The 21,475-nt window shown below is 43.7% G+C and overlaps 1 protein-coding gene across 5 annotated transcripts in view; it reads left to right on the forward strand.

The window, feature by feature from the left end:
• The window catches only part of JADE1 (jade family PHD finger 1), a 69,479-nt gene that overhangs the window by 16,372 nt on the left and 31,632 nt on the right, over positions 1 to 21,475 (forward strand). For all 5 annotated transcript variants that reach the window (XM_073641594.1, XM_073641611.1, XM_073641602.1 and 2 more), the window contains exons 2-5: positions 1,737 to 1,815; positions 13,350 to 13,426; positions 14,100 to 14,257; positions 21,249 to 21,439. In XM_073641594.1, coding sequence (XP_073497695.1) covers positions 1,737 to 1,815; positions 13,350 to 13,426; positions 14,100 to 14,257; positions 21,249 to 21,439 — 505 coding nt within the window. The remainder of the gene's footprint in view (positions 1 to 1,736; positions 1,816 to 13,349; positions 13,427 to 14,099; positions 14,258 to 21,248; positions 21,440 to 21,475) is intronic.

Consider the following 21,475-nt stretch of genomic DNA (forward strand, 5'->3'; position numbering starts at 1 on the left):
ATGAACACTATATAAAAAAAAAAAAAACTGAAACCGGGGTTTTTTTCTCACAATTTTGCTGCATTTGGAAATTTTTCCAACTTTCCAGTACATCACATGATAAAATGAGTGGTGTCATTCAAAACCACAACTTTTCCTGCAATAAACAAGCCCTTATACAGCTATGTTAATGGAAAAATAAAAAAGTTATGGCTTTTGTAAAAAGGTGAGGGAAAAGCAAAAACAAAAAATAGCCATGTTGAGCAGGGGTTAAGTTACTTCTTTTTTGGCTTGTGGTGTTCCCCGCTTGTTTTTGCTACAAATTCTTCAAAATTGTGCATGCGGGATGATGATGATTTTTTGCACAAATTCAAACATTTGCACAATCCTTTAAAATGTCGGTTATTAGTCTTCAATTACACAGATTTTGTACTAGAGTACAAGAGCTCAAAAAATACGACATTTTGAAAAGGAAAAAAAATAAATAAAACTACTCAGAAAAAAATGCGTAAAGACGATTGTGAATCGGAGCCAAAAAGTATTTGAGAAATTGTTCCTTTAAATTTAGCAGCGGCCGTTCATTATTCTGATCAGTGTGGAAAAGTAACTCCTATTACAATAGAAGAAATTCCCTATGCGTCATTAGAAAGAAGTCACAGGCCGTTTTGTTCTTTACTAGAAAAGAGGGAACCGCTCTGTAATCACAGTTTAAAGGGGATCTGTCACCAGGTTTTTGCTACCCCATCTGAAGGCAGAATGTAGGTGCAGAGATCCTGATTCCTGTGATTCATCACTGGGCTGCTTGCTGCAGTTTTGATAAAGTTTTCTCTGCTGTTTATCAGTTCTCTGAATGCTGAGCTCTGTATAACCCCACCCATGCCACGGAGTGGCAGATTTCTATGTACACTGTGCATAGGCATACATCTTCCAATCTGTGGTGGTGGTGGTTATGCAGAGCTCATGAATAAGGAGGACTATATGGCAGCAGGTTTACTAGTCCTGTAGTGATGATCTGCTCATAAAACAGCAGTTTTATCAAAACTACAGCAAGCAGCCCAGTAAGTGGCAATTCGCTGAAATCAGGGTTTCTGTGTCTACGTCATGCTGCTCTCAGATTAGGTGGCAAAAACCTGGTAACAGATTCCCTTTAATGTTGATGAAAATTTATGAAATATCAGTCTACATTCACATGCAGTGTTTTTGCTGCTTTTTTTCTGCAACCAAAACCTGCTCTCTTGGCTGTTAAAACGCTGCATTGAATACGCTGGTTTTGTGCCATTTTTTGGGGTGTACTTTGTCTACAGTATGTTTAATAAAGTTAGTTTTATTCCCCAAAAATGTTCTCATTGCTCTCTATGGGTAAAAAATGCTGCAAACAACGCTGAAAGTATTGACATGCTGCAGATTTCAGAAAACGCTGCAGTGTTCGGATTCAGTCAGGAAAAAAACAAGCGGGTGCATCTGATTTCTGAACTGTTGTAACTTGGGTACGTACTGTAAGAATCAGCTTTTAATTTGCAGAAATAAAACCGCAGCAAAAAAAAATGTGCTGCAAAAACTCTGTATTTGAACATAGTCTTACATTGGGTCACCGCTGCCCACATAGTGGATTCATGACTGCTTTCTGCCAGAATAGGGGCAACTCACTAATGGTGAAACGTTACTTGTGGGCTTTGTACATGGGGCAGGTATATTGGTTATTGGTAGCAATGTATCAGGTTTGATGCAATTGACACATTTCTTTTCTTAACTTGCAGGTTGCGTGTAGTATCCCAGAGCAAACCATGAAACGCTCACGCCTGCCGAGCAGCAGTGATGATTCAGATGACAATGGCAGTAAGTTTTCACATTATCCTCATACGTATTTATCCAAAACAAGATTACAGGAAGCTTTATGGAGATGGAGAAAAATAATACACTCCCTATGGTTTATATCAAGTCATTCTGGTAGTTCAGGCAGGTGTTCATAGCAGAGGTTGGGATGACTTTGGATTGGCTGCTGTAAGAAACTGCTCCACCTGCTCTAGTTTGTTTTTAAGTCTCCCCTGGGTTCTCTGTGCTGCCGGACCTGCTTGTAAGAAGACTGGATACCTCCATTCATCACGTACAGAGCCACAAAAGCACTGCTGGAGTTAAGAAGTAGAGGTGGCGCTTATGTGTAGGTTCATTCTCCGAGACCATCTGTACCTGAGGGGTTCTTGCATATTAAAGATCTGTGCCGGATCTTATATGAGTATATTGCCAGCTGGTCTGACAGTACAAAGAACGTTCTGCTATCGGACCCACTGGAGAAAGAAAACTTGAGTTTTAGAGGAATACTAAACATAGCATACACAATTAAAATTTGCCCACCACCTTCCCTTGGATCCTATTTTGTCTTGTTACAATTATAACTGTGAAGTAAGTAAAGCGTTATTGTGTGTCACAGGAGCTTCGCCATATCCCCCCCTTCCTTGTCCTCACTGTCTTGTGTTTGGCTGCGGCAGTAACCTCCCCTCTCGGCTCTGTTTGATGGCGAGCACAGAGTGTAAGGGCTCATTCATATGTCCGTAGATCTTTATCCAATCTCAGACCGCATTGCATGGACTGGCTGCGGCTTTCCCGATTTGAGCGTGACCGCTTTATATATTTCTGCGGTTGTCGCGCTCGGGTCGGTAGCCCCACGGCCGGCCCATGCATTGGTCTCTGCTCGGACTGATTTGCACGGACGCCTGCATGAGCACTTAAAGAAGTACTCCTATTCTCCAAGTTTTTATCTTCTTAATATATTGCACTCATCATATTATATAGCACTGTGTACTTACAATTGCTCATTTTTCCTTTCTACCCAGCTAATTCTTCTCTTTTCCATTAGTTCTATGACATCACGTGATTAAAAACTGACTAGCTGAATCCTTCTAAGCTCTATGTAGAAACAGGAGGGCAATTTTCTTTGCACAAGTCATGAGTCAGTGCAAAAGTCTGGTAGGGGGAGGAGCGGAGCAGCGGGGTCAGGAGCTGAAGAGGGGGATGTGTCCTACAGTGACAAGAGACCTGTTTCTATATAGAGCAGAGAAAAGAGAAGAATTAGCTGGGTAGAAAGGCAAAGGGGGCAATATATTAAGAGGATAAAATCTTTAATGGGAGGAGTGCTTTAAGCGTTGTCTCCTTGACTAAGCCATATACCCCCCAGCCATAAATGTGGAGTTCAGTAGGCAGTTAACCCTTGTGTTCTCTGTAGGAGTCTATGTCGTCAAGAAGCTGTGTGATCATACGCTTGAGATGATTTTATTGCATAAATAACCGCTGATTGGAAAATATTGAGCCATTGGCTGTTATTTATCCCCTTCACCCCCTTGAGTTTTTTTGTTTTTTACTCCCCTTCTCAGAGCCATAGCTTTTTTATTTTTCCGTCAATATGGCCAAGTGTGGGCTTGTTTTTTTCCGGACAAGTTGTACTTTTGAACGACACCATTGATCTTACCATGTCATGTACTGGAAAACAGGGAAAAAAAATTCCAAGCGTGGTGAAATTGCAAAAAAAAGTGCAATTCCACAATAGTTTTATTTTATTTATTTTTTTACCACATTAACTAAATGCTAAAACTGTCCTGCTATTATGATTCTCCAGGTCATTATGAGCTTGTAGACACCAAACATGTATAGGTTCTTTTTATTTATGTGGTGAAAAAAAATTCCAAACTTTGTAAAATAAAAAAAAAAATGGCACTATTTTCCGAGACCCGTGAGGGCTTATTGTTTGCGTGCCAGGCTGACGTTTTTATTGATAGTATTTTGGGGTACATATGATGTTTTGATCGCCCGTTATTGCATTTTATTGCAATGTTGCAGCGACTAAAAAAACGTAATTCTGGCTTTTTGATTTTTTTCTCGTTACGCCGTTTACCGATCTGATTAATTCTTTTTATGTATTGATAGACCGGGCGATTCTGAACGCAGTGATACAAAATGTGTATTTTTGAATGTTTTTAATGGTTTTATTTTGAATGGGGCGAAAGGGGGGCGATTTGAACTTTTATATTTTTGAATTTTATGTTTTTAAAACCTTTTTTTTATTTTTTTATTATATGCTTCAATAGTCTGCATGGGAGACTAGAAGCTGCAATTATGCGATCGCCTGTGCTACACACAGTAGGGCTTCAGCCCTGCTATGTATAACAAAAATGCTAATCTGCTATGAGCGCTGGCCACTGGTCGGCGCTCACTGCAGTTTGGCAATGACAACCACAGGGGTCTCCTGCACACCCCGGGTTGTCATGCCAGTAACATCGGCGGCACGCGATCATGTGATGGGCGGAACTAATGACACGCTTCCGGCGCAGTCATGTTAAATGCCGCTGTCAGAGATTGACTACGGCATTTAACATGTCAACAGCGGCTGTTAGGGGCACATGACAGCTGATGAAATCAACTGTCATGTGCCTGAAAAAGTGCGGGCTCAGCGCCGGAGCCTGCACCACAAAGAGGGAGGTGACCTATGACGTACCTGTAGGCCGTAAATGGGTGCACTGAATGGTCAGTCATTTTTCAGTGTGCATAAGCTACTATTTTTCTCGCGCCACAAGACCTGTTTACACAGGACAACTATTTGTGCAAACCAAAAGATCATTTCACCCAATGAACGAGCATTTTGACTAGCAGCCTGTTTAGATTGCACGATTTTTGTGAAACGAGTGTTCCTAGAAAGTAGACTATTGTCCCCGTTCACACATCAGTATTTGGTCAATATTTTACACAAGTTTATTAAGCCAAAATCAGAAGTGTAACAATCAAAGAAAACGTATAATAGAAGAATGTGGGAAAACTTCTTCATTTTTTTGACACTGCTGATTTTGGCTTACAAATACTACTGTGTGAACATGCCTTTAGGTGATATTCTCCATTCTTCACTTGTATTCTTCATTTATAGGTGTAGTGGCCCTTTAATAACATTTGTAATGAAGTAGTTCATGCTATAAACATACCGTGTCATTAGTGTATTCATTACACAATGTATTCTGTGTTCACACACTAACCCATAGATATGTATGGCTGGCGATCACTCGGTCCATACCGCACACATGTCCTTGCTACACTAGGGAGCTGCATCTCCTGACGCCTTGTACCACTGGATAAAACAATGTTTTCTGAGCCCTTGCTTCAGTTTGTGGAGGATTAGTGTTGCTTAGTGTGTAGAAGAACAGAGAATTGCTTATTGTGGCAGCATGGGCGTGCAGGTTGTTTGCTCACCTGTCATGATTTGGCTGTAGTCCTGACAGTAGCATGTGGATAGGCACAGGTGGCCATGCTGCAGCTTCCAGCAATGGGTTTATACGTGTGACTGCTAATAACATCACACACAAGAGACTGGATAGTTTTACCCTATTTTGAGATGTATGTGAATTTTCAGGTTAGTTTTAGACTAGTATAGACTTTTTGTATTCAGCATGTTGTATAAGTGCTAATATATTAGATAAGTTCCAAATGTTAATGACACAGAGCACAAATGGGGCTGCAAAAATGTTGTTGATTTCTTAGCCCTCGTTCAGACGTCAGTGATTTTTTTTTTTTTTTTTTTCATACACAAAAAAAAAAGGGGTTGGAGTTTCATCAATGACTTAGATCCCATTGTCATCATTGTGTCAAACGCAGGTGAAAACTGAATATCTGCATGAGGCCTCAGGTTGACAGCTTGGCACTAAATATCAGGATCGTTTATGCAAGTACATTTTTGCAACATGATTTTTAAAATCTTGGCCCCAAATTTAGGTCTCATTTACAAATCCGATTTTTATGTACATGTTCCATCCAGGGTTTTTTAAGTGTAGAAAATGTACCCGTTATCGTCTGGCCTTTTTCACAGTGCGATTTATGGACAAATCTCACCATTTCTAATGTTTGGGTTCCCATTTGACACTGACAGCAGGATTCCTCATCATATGATCACCCTGGTGCGTCTTTTCCTAGCTTTCTTTATTGTGCAGTTCCTCAGGCTTCATTTAGACATCTGGGTTTTTTGCATACTAACCATTTTTCATCAGTGTGGTGGATCTCATTTTCATTCCCTTTTGGTCCATGTGTCTGCTTTTACCATAAATGCTTATTATAAATGGGACATCCATCAAATAAAGACATTTCCAAGCTTCTCATTCCCGTTAGGGTAGGTTCACACCAGCAACATCTGAATGAGGCCTTATTCCTACTATAAATGTATAAACTGACAAAACCCAAGATAAAAATAAAATAAGAAAATACCCTGCAGTAAATAAATAAATGGCAATAGTGCATGAAAATAATGTAGGGTGCTTAGTTAACATAATTTTGATTTATAAAAAACGTAAAAGCCATCCCACCACATCAAGGTGACCTTATTCGGGACAGTCCTAACCTCTGGTATTAAAATCTTATCATTTGTCAAGTGACCTAAGATATGTATAAGGGCAGAGCAGGCACAGACCCCAACTAATGGACACACAGCCATGGGTTTTGACTGTTTAGTGGCCCGTGTGAACATGTGCCTACATGCTGCAATCACACCAACTTATATTCCAGTTCATCTCTTAAGGTTTTTGTTATAAATGTATAAAGATAGTCAGTTTTTTTTTTCAGTTGAGTGCGATTGATATTTCTTTTCTCTTATGTGGCATACAATGTTGTTGGGTTATTTATTGTGTGTGTTGTAATGAAAAAGAGTTGAAATTGACTAATAAAAAAAATTATCTGATTAAAAAAAAGTATAAAGAAAGTATAACTAGGTGCTACCATTCCCCTGGGCTAGTCCCTGCAGTCTGTCACTTTCCAGTTAGGGCTGACAGTGTCCCGCTTGTAAGGGACAATGAAAATGGTAATGCCCATTTGTCAGTTTGTTCATGTATTTCCAGGAGGAATAGTAGAGGAACAGCACAATGCAGATTTGGAAGAGAAGATGCTTCAGAATGGTTATGTTGTAGGGAATGCTAAAACTGACCAGTCATGGTAACAATGCTGACGGGCCCTCCTTGAGTTTTAGGGCATCACAATGTAGATTCACTAGTTCTAACCCCAAATGTCTCTGATCTGAAGGAAGAGACTGAACAGTAATGCTAAGGCTACAGGGTTAGTGATCGCAGGCAGACATGTCAGGGCTGCGGACGGCTCCGTACCTGGCCAGTGACATTGCTTGTGTGGTCTCCAGTAATTCCAATACTTCTATTGGTTGAATAACAGGCAGCAGCACAGATCTTCCCATTGTTGGCGTGACACTGCAGACTCATGACCGTATAATGTCTGCCTATAGCAGTTCCCTGGTGCTAGTGAACGGCACCTCCGCACTTCCCACTTGTGGTGTTTTCTGATAAAGGACCTAAATTTGCAGCATGATTATGGGTGATGTGTCCCTGCAGGCAGGTTCCAGCTACGAGGCTATGACATGCTTGTACTGTAATACTGGAGTGCAGCCCTCACACAGCAGACGGGCTGCTCTACAGCTCTATTCCCCTACTCTGGATTTCCCGGCTGATCTATGTAACAGGCTGTCAAGTAAAGTCATTGAAACCATATGACTCAGATCATTTTCCACTAGAGGCCTTTAAAACGTGCAGCTTGTCATGAGCTCAGCTAGTGGTATTCCGTGTGCTGGCTGTGTGGATGGCGGCGATCTTACATAGCGCCCTCCGAGTATTTCACATAGGACATACTTTATATAATGGCGTCACTTGTCTTGCAGCTTAGGCTTCCCATATTAAATAAATATATACAAAGTGTTGCCATAAAATACATCACAAAACAATGTTTGTGCAATGTGGATTTTAACATGCTTTTTTTCCTATGTACTCATAGGGAACCTGTCACTCAGTTCATGCTGCCCGAATCGTAGCCAGCGTGAATCGGAGCCTGGCTGCTATATTGCAGTCAGGTATGAAGTTCCGGCCGAGGACCACAGGAATTGACTTCACTAGTCCGGCACCGCTGCAGCTGAGTGACAGGTCTCTTCATATGTACACACGTGGAACAGACCTGTCACTCAGCTGGAGCGCTGCTTTACATACTATGTTTCTTATCCGCCACAGTCTTTCAGAATAAAACATACCTGGCCCTAATTCCAGCACTTTGTTTAACCTCATGCACGTAGTGTTAATGATTTTGAGTCTTTTGGCATTGAACATGTTAAATGTCCCACAAAGGGAGGAATTTGGCTATGGAATCTAATGTTGGGCACATTGGATACTAAGTGGCCAAAGGTTATGAACTATAAAAGCCATTTATTATTTCTTGGCTGATTTTTTTTTTTTTGGTTTTGATTTATTGAGTATTTTGATTAGACCAGTGAGTTATCCTCATTGCATAATTATAATATTCACAAGTTCACACGTGATTATTTTCATATTGCAGTCCCATGATGCTGTATGTTAGACTATGAGTAAGGGCGAGGTGTGCGCCAGTAACACGTCAGTATGTCATGTAAGATTTCATGGGACAGGTGTTTTTGTTTTTTTTATGTGGATTAAAATAAGCAATTTATATTTTTGTGTTAACACCGGATGTGCCGTGCATTTTTAGATTACAAATATGGCTCTGATTCATGCTGCCTGTAGCTTGGGCAGCATGAATTGAGTGACCAGTTCCCTTTTAAAGGGGTTGTCCTTGTCCATTCTCTAAGGAAATTGGACCAGCTGCATCAATGTCATCAAAATAAAACGTATTCACCTGCTGTCACCTCTATGGATCAGTGCAGGCCGTACATCCCATTGGGATCTGAGCAGGCCGTACATCCCGTTCTTCGATCACTTGACCACTGAGGCCTGTGATTGACTGACTGCAGCGGACTGGTGACTGGAACCGTGCATCATCAAGACAGCTCCAGTAGTCTTTTCAGGGAGAGAAAGCAATCATGTCCCTTTGTTGACTGACATCCTGTGTGCAGAGCAAGATGTCAGTCATTGATAAAGGGGAGTGATCACAGTGTACTCACTACATAGTGAGCTCTGACTGCTCACTGCCTCAACGCCTCCTCCAGGACTGGAAGCGAGGAGAGTATATCTTCATTTTCCCTCCGCAGCTGCTCTGCCATTAGCAGTGCCAAACATGTTTTAAAACGATGTTTCCCTGCAGATTTCAGCAGTGGCTGCAAACTAATATTGTATTTTTTGGTTCCCTTTAATTTAAGGACCCCTGAGCAACAGCCATCTCGCCTCAAACACCGGAACACTCAGCTTCTCTCATAGCGCATAAAGATCAGTCATTGAAATTTTAACCTTCTGATCCTGGTCTCCCCCAACTTCATCTGTTGTGGAGAGTTGTGAGGCCGCCATACACATTGGTGTTGACCAATTCCTCCGATATTGGCGGGTTCAACTGCCCTCAGCGTAATGGGTATGGGGGCTTTATCCTTTGTCAGGAATCTTGAAGGGGTATTCCCAAGTTTGAAAACTCTGCAGAGCCCCGTGTGAATGGAGCGGAGGTTGATCATGCGCCAAGGCGCTCCATTCATTCTAATGGCAGTACTGACAGTCAGCCGAGCACAGCACTCGCAATCTCTGGTGCTTCCTTTATTTGCACACTGTCGCAGTAAGTCCTGCTCACTGACAGGTGGCATCTTTCTGGGCTTTCCTATAGTCCTTTGTATGTCTATGACCCTTATAAGGGGCCTTGCCTTTGCCTCACACATGTCAGTGCTGTAGCCATCATTCTTTATCATTTTTAATAGTCCTGCTTTTATTACAGTCATCTTTTTTATTGTAAGTATACAATGTGATAGAACTGGAAAGGAATAAGTCAAATGCAGAAACTTGCTGCAAACCTCAGGCAGCTGAAATCACTTTCCATTATAGTAAAAGGGCAGAGGCCATTGTGGCTGCTGTGGATTTACATAACCTTTCTGTAACTCCCCCCTCAGCAGGTTTATGGCGTCTGCAGTAGATTACTGTGAGGCCATTAGATGTCAGTCAGTGAGCGATGATGCTGTTGTCATATTTAATCTGAAATTCCAGTCCTGTTTGATCCAGCGTGACAAACGTGCTGCAGGCATGACTCCAACGCTGCCGAGCACTGAGCGGGCGCTGGATCAGCACTGACATGAGCAGGAATGGAGTGAGGATCCGATTACAGTTCAGTAAGGAAGCCGAGCTGCAGATGCCAGGATTACACTGTAATCCCATATTCCATGGGACATGTTTGCTGTGATGAGGAGCAAAGTGGTTTCCTATTGGAAACAGGACTTGTTTCATAGCCGTGCTCCAGGGAAAGTGTAAGGTGCAGAAAGCGGCCATTTACATGACTGGCCATACTTGTGATACATGGGTGGGGCTGGGTTTGCCTGAGCAACAGCTGCTCTGGCACATAGATATAGGGGACTATTGCTACTAAGGGGTCTTTTAATAATGAACAGAAGACAAAGTGCCGGCCTGCTCGGACCCCAGTGATGAAGTGTAATCTATGAGGCACCTCTCCTTAACTGTTCAATTTCCAATCAGTGCCACCACAGTAGAAATGAAGGATTACAGTTCTCATTTATATCAGTGTGTTGTCTGTGTAATCTAGCACAGGACAGAGCCTCCAGACCCAGAGATGCTCTTTGTGACCATTCTTCACTCCAAAAGATGGGGGATCCCTAAATAGGTTTTCTAAACTCGGCAACCCTTTTAAAATATATGTAATTATCTGCTATACATTTATCTTTAAATGGGTAATCCCAAAATTGAAAGTTATTCCCTATCCATAGGTTAGTGGTAATTTACTTACTGTTAGGGGTCTGACTGCTGGGACCCCTATGATTTTGAGAACGGGCTCTGAATGGAGCTGAATGCTTGGGCAGTCCCAGAGGCCATGATATGAGCATGCACTCCATCCATGGTTCTCCATCACTGAGATTCCCCCAGAGATCACTGACTTATATCCTGTCCAGTGGATAAGGAATACCTTTCAGTTTTGGGAATACTCCTTTAACTTTGGCCCAGTACATATTTTGTTTTTGCTGCCTAATATTGTCAGCCACAAGAGGTCATAATAAGGAGGTACTCCGCAGCTATTGTAGGACGCAAAAGTTCAAGCTGTTATATTTAGGGTAGTATTAATACTGCACTTCCCCTTTTATTCCGAATGTAAAGTGCCTGGCAACTTACATAATTTTTGAGAAGTACTCTAGAATTTAGATGTAGAGTTCTTGTGACCACTGATGGGTCACATCGGGACCGCTCACCCTCTCCTGTGTGGGGAGACGGGATGAGGGTGCATAATGTTACTGCGTTATGAGAAAGGGGGGCTGGCCTGCTGTGGCTTGGGGAAGTTGAATAGGCTGTTTTTAGTACACTATTTAAATTATTTATTTTACTCTCTTCTATAGCGCCATCGTATTCCACAGCACTTTACAGACATTATCACTGTCCCCACTGGGAAACCCATGGGAAACAGAATGATTTCCTTGGTGGACCTCCGCACTGCAAAGCTACAGTGTTAACCACTGAGCTACCGTGCTGCCTGTTGCCTATTAGTACGTACAATTATAACCGTTTTTCCCATAAACAGTGAGTGGAGCAGCGAAACACCAGTGGACTAAAGTGCGAGAAAAAAATATTCATGTACAACTAATCAAATTCCCCAGCATATCTTTATATCACATCAGATTTATTATCCCCCTACCCAATAAGTGACTGGGTACAATGCCAACTCATTGTTTTTTGTTTTCTTTTAGGCTATGTGCCCACGTTGCGGAACTGACGTATATTTTTTACGCTTCTCCCTGGCGGGAAAATCGCATGCGGATTTTACATGCAGTTTTCCCGCCAGGTAGAAGCGTTTGTGAGGCGTCTTTGCAGCGTCTTTGCATGCATTTCCGCATGCGGGTTATCAAGCACTTCTCCAAGTGATTTAAGCATCACTTGGAAAAGTGCTTGACGACTTGGTCACACTATATAAATCCATGCAACCGGCATGGATTTATATAGTGTGACTAAGTAATAGTTAAAAAAAAAGAATCAGAATGGTAAAAAATAAAAAAATAAAGTTTATACTCACCTTCCGATGCATTCTCTGCCCCGTCCGGAGTCTTGAGCGGCTCACGCTGTTGTGTGCAGGACCTGCGGTGACGTCATTGAGTCATGTGATGGGTCACATGACTCAATGACGTGGCAGGTCCTTCACACAACAGCGCGACAAAGGGAAAACATCAGAAGATAAGTATAAACTTTATTTTATTCTTTTTTTTTTACAGGTTCTATGGTACCCAGGTCTGGATGAGAGTCTCCTCTCCTCCAGACTTGGGTACCATCCGCACATTGATTCCGCATGCGGAAACGCAAAATTAATGAACATGCATGGGCATTGACATTGCGGAATGCCATTGGGGACCATGGGGTGCGGATATACATGCGTTTTACAAGCGTTTACGCTGCGGAAATTCCGCAGCATATACGCTTGTAATACTCAACGTGGGCACGCAGCCTCAAACCAAAATACATTGAAACTATAATATAAAATTGATTTGTGCCACAAACACAGCAGGGAAAATGTAAGGCCTTTTTATACACTGGTCTTGATATGACGCCTGCTGGAGAAGCCCACATGTCTTTATATATTCAGTCACACATTCACAAACACTTCTTCCCTGACAGTAGTCAGGGAAAGGTGGACTCGTTCCCAATATAGGTGGGGTCACATCTATCAAAACCATTATTGGACAAAATTGGCTATGACACAAATGTCTTGAGAGGCAAATACCCCTCTAAAGCACCATTCCTCTAAAGCACTTTTTTTATATCCGCGCTGGAGTGGTGCTACTAATCTAAATTATCTGCCCTCAGTCTTCTCACCAGCCGCTGTCTTCTGTTATCGGCTCCACTCCTGTCGGTCTCCAGCAATTTGTGACCTGCAGATTGCTCCAGTAGTCCCAACTCAATGCAAGTCTGAGAGGCAGAACGAGGGTCTCAGACTGCCATTGAGTTGACAGCTGCGACTGTTATCTCTGACTTCCAGTCATCAGAAGTTGTGGTCGCAAGATGGTGCAGCGGCGGGAAGAGAAGGCTGCAGCGGGTAAGTGTAAGACTAGGCTCAAGGAACTCAGATTAGTGGCACAACACCAGCTCTGAAATAATAAAATAAAGGCTGGAGTGCTGCTTTAAATGGGTTGTCCTGGCTAAATTGACAAGTCAGCAGTCACACACAGTGTGAATCCTCCCAGTGCACACACCGCATGCTGCAAGGATTCGCCGGTGATGGCGCCAGGGCCGGCAGTCACAAGACCACAAGTATGCGATATGTATACTCCCGACCAGACCCCAACTGTTTGACGTCGCACAATATACTTGTATTAAGTGCACCGGAAACAGTCTAGTGGAGTTCTGTCCGGGAGGATGCATAGTCTCTAAATGCCTGATTTTTCTATTGCCTTAATTCTCCATTTGCTGCTTGTTTTACAGGCCTGTCCACATCTTGGTCTCAGACAAGGTCTCGACATGGCAGACTCTCAAGACATGAAGATCGGAAGCCCTCTGAGGTACTGTGCGGGGGGTTAGAGCAGGTTTCTTCTACAGTGTACTTCTAATAGTTAATGGTAATTGTGATCAGTCGGAGGTGACGGCCGATCTGTCTGTTTCTTGTACCTTATGACTTTCTGAACCTGATGCCGTCCTATAAAGATCAGACTACTTATATCCCTTCATTTTTTACTTTTATTTTAAAATATAAAACCAAAAATTCCTAAATGATTCTGATATTGTATAATAAATGGCAATCATTACATCTTACTCGGCTACGTGATCTAATCCCACAATAACCGTTAATACGGCTAGTATGCAAAAATCCTGGATGTTTAGTCATTTTATATATTGTATTTGAGATTTTCTGACGGATCTCTCCTTCTAGGACCATTATAAGTTCCATGATCCCATAGTGAGATATCCGTTGTACAAACAGTAGCTAAGTGGTACTTTAACAATGAGGATGTGATTAATTGTATTATTTTGTGCATTTCATTAGCTTTCACAACATTTTCTCCAGTGTCTGGCAATCCGGCTGACTGGATGAGTCATATTTAATGCCATGCAGCTATTATTTGGCCCAGCGGGATAGGCCATCTACAGTTAATGTCCACCCTGGTGATCATACTGGTCCTGCCAGCATAGTAATGGGATGCATTATAATGGTAATCGCTCCATGCTGTCATGCAGGTGTTCCGCACAGACCTGATCACGGCCATGAAGCTGCACGACTCCCACCAGCTGAACCCAGAGGACTACTATGTGCTAGCTGATCCATGGCGGCAGGATTGGGAAAAGGGGGTGCAAGTGCCTGTGAACTCCGAGTTTATCCTGGAGCCCGTCGCCAGGTGAGAATTTGCAGCTTGTTTTCTAACACGCGGTACAGCACAGATTATACACCCAGGAAATCTCCATATGCTGCAGACGTTTATTTTGCACCATGAAGCAGAAACCCATAAATCCCGCTGCTCGCTGATCCTCTATAAATGCTGGTTGTAGCATGCTGTAATTGCCAGGCCTGGATTCTCCGGCCGTGTGATAGCACTACTGTAATGCCACTGTTGGCTGTGCAGTCAATATTAATGCAGCAGCCTAGAATTAGAAGATTAATGTACAAGTAGGGGGAAGTAACTAGTTAAATATTTTATTAGAAGTTTGTTAGTACTTGGGTGGGGTGTACAGGAGAAATGCTTACTGGAAATGGCTGCTTTATTTTAGCCTGTAAAGTTTGGGTCCTATATAATACAGCTTGTGATAAACCTAGAAATGATCCTGTGCACATTCACGTATTAGCACATGAGAATTTGTCGCATATTTAGACACTTGTCTAACTACACATCACCTATTAGTTGACTATACCGTAGAAGTTTGTACATGTGTAACATCTTTAAGCTTTCCTCCCTTTTTGAACAAAGCCACAATCTTTTCTCGTTAAGCCAGAGAGGAGCAAAAAGTATTAAAAATACATAATAAATGAGGTGCAACATTGGGGTAGATTTATCAATTCTGCATAACTGTAATGTCCCCTTTCAAAAAAAAAAAAAAAAAAAACCTTTTGCCCATATACTCAGTTACTGAGCTTTACTAATCCTCCGCGGGTCCTGCACTGGGTTTCCACCCCTGCCCTACTCACTATGGTTTGGTTTCTCCACCCCTGCCCTACTCACTATGGTTTGGTTTCTCCACCCCTGCCCTACTCACTATGGTTTGGTTTCTCCACCCCTGCCCTACTCACTATGGTTTGGTTTCTCCACCCCTGCCCTACTCACTATGGTTTGGTTTCTCCACCCCTGCCCTACTCACTATGGTTTGGTTTCTCCACCGCTGCTCTAGGCCCTATGGTTTGGTTTCTCCACCGCTGCTCTAGGCCCTATGGTTTGGTTTCTCCACCGCTGCTCTAGGCCCTATGGTTTGGTTTCTCCACCGCTGCCCTATTGTTTGGTTTCTCCACCGCTGCCCTAGGCCCTATGGTTTGGTTTCTCCACTGCTGCCCTAGGCCCTATGGTTTTGTTTCTCCACCGCTGCCCTAGGCCCTATGGTTTTGTTTCTCCACCGCTGCCCTATGGTTTGGTTTCTCCACCGCTGCCCTATTGTTTGGTTTCTCCACCGCTGCCCTAGGCCCTATGGTTTGGTTTCTCCACCGCTGCCCTAGGCCCTATGGTTTGGTTTCTCCACCGCTGCCCTAGGCCCTATGGTTTGGTTTCTCCACCGCTGCCCTAGGCCCTATGGTTTGGTTTCTCCACCGCTGCCCTAGGCCCTATGGTTTGGTTTCTCCACCGCTGCCCTAGGCCCTATGGTTTTGTTTCTCCACCGCTGCCCTATGGTTTGGTTTCTCCACCGCTGCCCTATTGTTTGGTTTCTCCACCGCTGCCCTAGGCCCTATGGTTTGGTTTCTCCACCGCTGCCCTAGGCCCTATGGTTTGGTTTCTCCACCGCTGCCCTAGGCCCTATGGTTTGGTTTCTCCACCGCTGCCCTAGGCCCTATGGTTTGGTTTCTCCACCGCTGCCCTAGGCCCTATGGTTTGGTTTCTCCACCGCTGCCCTAGGCCCTATGGTTTTGTTTCTCCACCGCTGCCCTATGGTTTGGTTTCTCCACCGCTGCCCTATGGTTTGGTTTCTCCACCGCTGCCCTATGGTTTGGTTTCTCCACCGCTGCCCTATGGTTTGGTTTCTCCACCGCTGCCCTATGGTTTGGTTTCTCCACCGCTGCCCTATGGTTTGGTTTCTCCACTGCTGCTCTAGGCCCTATGGTTTGGTTTCTCCACTGCTGCTCTAGGCCCTATGGTTTGGTTTCTCCACCGCTGCTCTAGGCCCTATGGTTTGGTTTCTCCACCTCTGCTCTAGGCCCTATGGTTTGGTTTCTCCACCGCTGCCCTAGGCCCTATGGTTTGGTTTCTCCACCGCTGCCCTATTGTTTGGTTTCTCCACCGCTGCCCTATGGTTTGGTTTCTCCACCGCTGCCCTATGGTTTGGTTTCTCCACTGCTGCTCTAGGCCCTATGGTTTGGTTTCTCCACTGCTGCTCTAGGCCCTATGGTTTGGTTTCTCCACCGCTGCTCTAGGCCCTATGGTTTGGTTTCTCCACCTCTGCTCTAGGCCCTATGGTTTGGTTTCTCCACCGCTGCCCTAGGCCCTATGGTTTGGTTTCTCCACCGCTGCCCTATTGTTTGGTTTCTCCACCGCTGCCCTAGGCCCTATGGTTTGCTTTCTCCACCGCTGCCCTATGGTTTGGTTTCTCCACTGCTGCCCTAGGCCCTATGGCTTGGTTTCTCCACCGCTGCCCTAGGCCCTATGGCTTGGTTTCTCCACCGCTGCCCTAGGCCCTATGGCTTGGTTTCTCCACCGCTGCCCTAGGCCCTATGGCTTGGTTTCTCCACCGCTGCCCTAGGCCCTATGGCTTGGTTTCTCCACCGCTGCCCTAGGCCCTATGGCTTGGTTTCTCCACCGCTGCCCTAGGCCCTATGGCTTGGTTTCTCCACCGCTGCCCTAGGCCCTATGGCTTGGTTTCTCCACCGCTGCCCTAGGCCCTATGGCTTGGTTTCTCCACCGCTGCCCTAGGCCCTATGGCTTGGTTTCTCCACCGCTGCCCTAGGCCCTATGGCTTGGTTTCTCCACCGCTGCCCTAGGCCCTATGGCTTGGTTTCTCCACCGCTGCCCTAGGCCCTATGGCTTGGTTTCTCCACCGCTGCCCTAGGCCCTATGGCTTGGTTTCTCCACCGCTGCCCTAGGCCCTATGGTTTGGTTGCAGGAGTGACATCACGTTGACAGTGCTGCAGCCAATTGGCACGGGGTAAGTTAAGCTCAGTTTGTTTTTTAGTGCTTCATGCTGTTTGACATGTTATCTCTTAGTTAGGTTACTTTATGGGATAAAGTTGCACCAAAGTACTTGCCATTTTCTAAATCAAACCACACCTTTTTCCACTTGTCTACAATGCATAATAAATATATAGGTCCCGATTCATCAAAGCTTTTGTGCCAGAATTCTGGTGTAAAAGCTTTGTAAAGTCACAAGATTTGGGTGCGACTCGGAGTTGTGCTTAAATTTTAGCATTCTCATGCCAGTTTCTCCCAGCTCCGCCAAAATGGGAGTTGGACGGGCGTGCGGCGCCCCAACTCATCTAATTCATGACGATCTGTGGCTATACCAAAAATGTCATCTCAGTCTCAGTGACTGTAGCACACGGTTCTCGTCAGGTGCTTCACATTCATGAAGAGGCGTGCGCCTCTTCATGAATCGGGAACATCTGCCTCCAGCACACTCCCTCATCAAGGCCAGTGTGAACAACGCTGATGTTGATGAATCAGGCCTATAATGTAAGTCATGGAAGACCCTTTTGGCTGTGCACATTCTGGTTACATTCTAGTGCATTTCGCTAAATCTATCTCCAGTTTGTCTTCACCTGCAGATAAGGTTTTAGCCATAATATATTGTGGAGCTTTCTCTTTTTGATGCTGCTGAAATAAGTCTACTGACAAGTGTATTGCCCACTACCAAGCAGAATCACCCAGGGGAAGCACTCCGGTGTCCCTTCATGGTTGGCACTCCATTGGCTTTACCTTACTTTAGATGCCAGGGGGGTAACTGATTTGATTTAGGGCTAATTTAGACAGTCTAACCCCACTGATATTTGCTGCATAATCTGCATGTTTTGCATGCAGTTTTGTTGCAGAAATGCTGCAGAATTGAGGGAAGTCTTTTGAACGTGTAGGGGGTCTCTGTGTTGATTTGGTGCTAACTTGTAGTAATTGTAATACCCCTTGAATGCTGAGCTTGTTCCGAGCCACAGTATACCCCATGTGCTTGTAGTGAAGTAATATCACCTGTAAGTAGAAGAAGAAATACACAAGTTCCTACATAAATGTTTAGATCACAGAGGGGCCAATATTTCTCCCTACAAACCTCGCTATAAATCTCTGCTGTAAAGACTTTCCATTTTTCTCTAAGTAAGGGGAGGATGTCACTCCCTGGGATGAGATCACATGCTGATGTCTCACAGATGACCACTATTGTTGATGGGACATCTGGCTGGAGAACGCCAGTTTTTACCGTAGCTTTTTTTGGAAAGGCTGGGTGGCAGATTTTACGGTTGCCATTGCAGCATCCTCGTGGATTAGCATCTCTTTTTCAGATCTTTAAAGGGAACCTGTCACCATGCAGTCCAATCTGCAGGTACCATGTTATAGAGGAGGAGGAGGTGAGCAGATTGATATACAGTTTTGTGAGAAAAGATTCAGTTTAACCTGTGTTTTCTTCCTTTTATATTTCTGAGATTTTTGGTCCAGCAGGTGGTCCTATCTGTGACTGACAGGTTTCTCTGTAAGTGTGCATAGAGATAATGTCAGTCACTGATAGGACCACCCACTGGACCAAAAATCCCAGAATGAATGGGGGTTTAAATGATGAAAACTCAGGTTATACTGAATCTTTTCTCACAAAACTATATATCAACCTACTCCGCTCCCCCTGCTCTATAACATGCTGGCTGCAGATTGTACTGCATTTTCATGATGACAGGTTCCCTTTAAGTGTGTGTCTCCTCTTATGTACATTTCACATCCAGTATAAGGCTTCCTTCAGACATCCATTTTTAGCATATGAGTGCTATGCGTGTTTTTCACGACTGGCACTCGTACCTACAATTGTTAATGGGGTCATTCATATGTCCGTGGTTTTGTGCGGACCGAGTGGTCTGTGCAAAATTGCGGAGATATGTCTGATTTTGATCTGAGTGTTTGATCAGACCTGGCTATGCAAGTCTATGGGTCCATGAAAAAAATTGGACAGCACTCTGATGGCATCCGAGTGCAGTCAGATTTTCAAGGACTGTTGCATATAAAAAGACATCGTTTTTCTTGCATGTGAAAAAAATAAAGACACTGGGACCAAATTCGGATGAACCTGACCAAAAATCACTGAAACGCTGTCAGTTTTTCTCACTCGTGAAGGCAACCGACATATGGATGAGTCCTTACAGGAAAGCTGGATGACACCTTTGGAAGCTAGAATAATGGGAGTATTGGTTGCCATCCAGCTTTTCTATAAATATTAGCCTATGGCAGGTGGATAGAAATCCCAATAAGTAGTTGGCCTGGGATGCCCTGACTTTCTCTCCTAACATAATAGTGTGGCGTGTGATGAAATGTTATGATTGGTGAACTGATCATGTCATTATTTTTCGTTGGGCTTATTGAATAAAGCATGCATTTTGCTGGAGTTTGCCACCACCATGGTTCTAATCATTCCTGGACAAATTAGCCGCCAGTTGATAGTCCCCAGCTGTGCCTGAAAGGTGGAAATTGACGTCTAATTTCTAGTCTAGGCTCAGCGTTGGATGCACTTTGAGGGACTGCAAACTGTGAAGCGATGACTTGTAACAGCGGTTTGCAGGCATGCGTGGGAAGGCAAATCAGTGTGCTTGCCTGTGTATTATTTCACATTCAGATTTGTTTAGAGGGCTCCTGCGGAGACACGGCAGCTGTTTACCTGCATATCATTACTTGGTATTTCCTTCCTCTCCTCTGTCTGATGGTAGACGGCGTTCATTTTTTACATTACGTACGGATTAGGTTACTAGGTATGATAAATGCTGATTACTGGAACTGCTGGTAGTTTAGGTAAGCCATTAAATACCAACTGATCTCCGTTTATACAAGCACTGATTTATGTGTACCACTACTATATAATACTGACGGTGGCAATTAGTTACTGGTCTTATAGCCCCTTACGACTGGCCGATTGGCAACATGCAAATCAATCGGCGGTGGTTTACTGGCCTGTACAGATGAGTTGACACATGAGCTAACCATCAACCTGCAATATGGTGTTATCAGCGGCACATCTCCGGCTCACTCAGGACCATGTGCGCCCACCATCAATGATTTTTCAGCAAGCTTAAAAAATCGCTGCACTCGACAAACAAGCGTTTTGCTCATTTAAAAAAAAAAAAACACAATGGGCTTGAACTTACATAAATCTCACCCACCGTGCAGGAAATGTAATCTTTTTTGGTTTTTAAGCATTGAAATATGCAGCAGAAATAACACACAAAATACTCATGGCCACGTAGCCTACCTTTTCTGTGAGCTTTTCCTTCCAACGCTCCTTCCACAGTTTTATTGGCTTGTGTAAATGGGCGTTTACTTTGGCACTTTAGATTAGCTAGTTATTAGTCCAGTTATGGGCTTGTATTCAAAACGCGTTGCTGTGCCCACCTTTCCGTGGATTCTTTTTATGTTTAATACATTTTGCAAATCGTTGAAGCTGGAATACCTCCCTTTTTTTCCCTATTATTCCCTGTTATCAGCCCTGCCTAGCCGTGGAGGTTTGCACACTAAATTCAGTGCAGCTGGCGCCCCCGCTCAACGATGTCTCACCCCAATGCAACCTATATTCCAGATATTAAAGGAACTATTGTGCCTCTACGTGTTTCCCCTGCTTCATCAGGAGGCTTCTGGACAATATGGCATCACTTAGACCTAGGAAGAATCCCATTTTTTGCTGATTCTCGAGGCCTCGATCCTTTAACTGGGCAGGGGGCGCAGTGTGATGATGAAGTCTAAGCATTATTTTTTTTCCTTTTTGTGTGATATTGGATTTTTTTTGACTATATGTACAGGTTATTTGGTATGATGAATGCTGATTATGGTATAAACTGATCAGCTACTTTGATTTTAAGAGTGTTATTTTTTGGTAACCTAAAAAACCCCTTCGAGTTAAGAACAAGGTGTAATATTGTATAAAGGAAAGTCGGCTTTAATGAGAAATTCATAAAAATGATTAGCAATACTTTATGATGCCGGGACTACATTTTCATTAATCTATATCTCTTTATTCTCCTAGGGCTATTGCTGAGACAGACAAGGTGGTCTCATACACTAGACCTCGAAAATACATCCATTCATCGGGGTCAGATCCTCCTGAGCTGGGATACGTTGATATCCACACTCTGGCAGATGGTGTTTGTCGCTATGACCTAAATGAGATGGATGTCACTTGGCTGGAGATGATTAATGAAGAATTCAGAGACATGGGTAATTGTAACTGATCTTCTGACACTTGTTATATAG

The sequence above is a fragment of the Phyllobates terribilis genome, unplaced genomic scaffold (genome assembly GCF_046119375.1).
Source record: "Phyllobates terribilis strain yellow unplaced genomic scaffold, ASM4611937v1 Scaffold_1__5_contigs__length_1240528914, whole genome shotgun sequence".
Lineage (NCBI taxonomy): Eukaryota > Metazoa > Chordata > Amphibia > Anura > Dendrobatidae > Phyllobates > Phyllobates terribilis.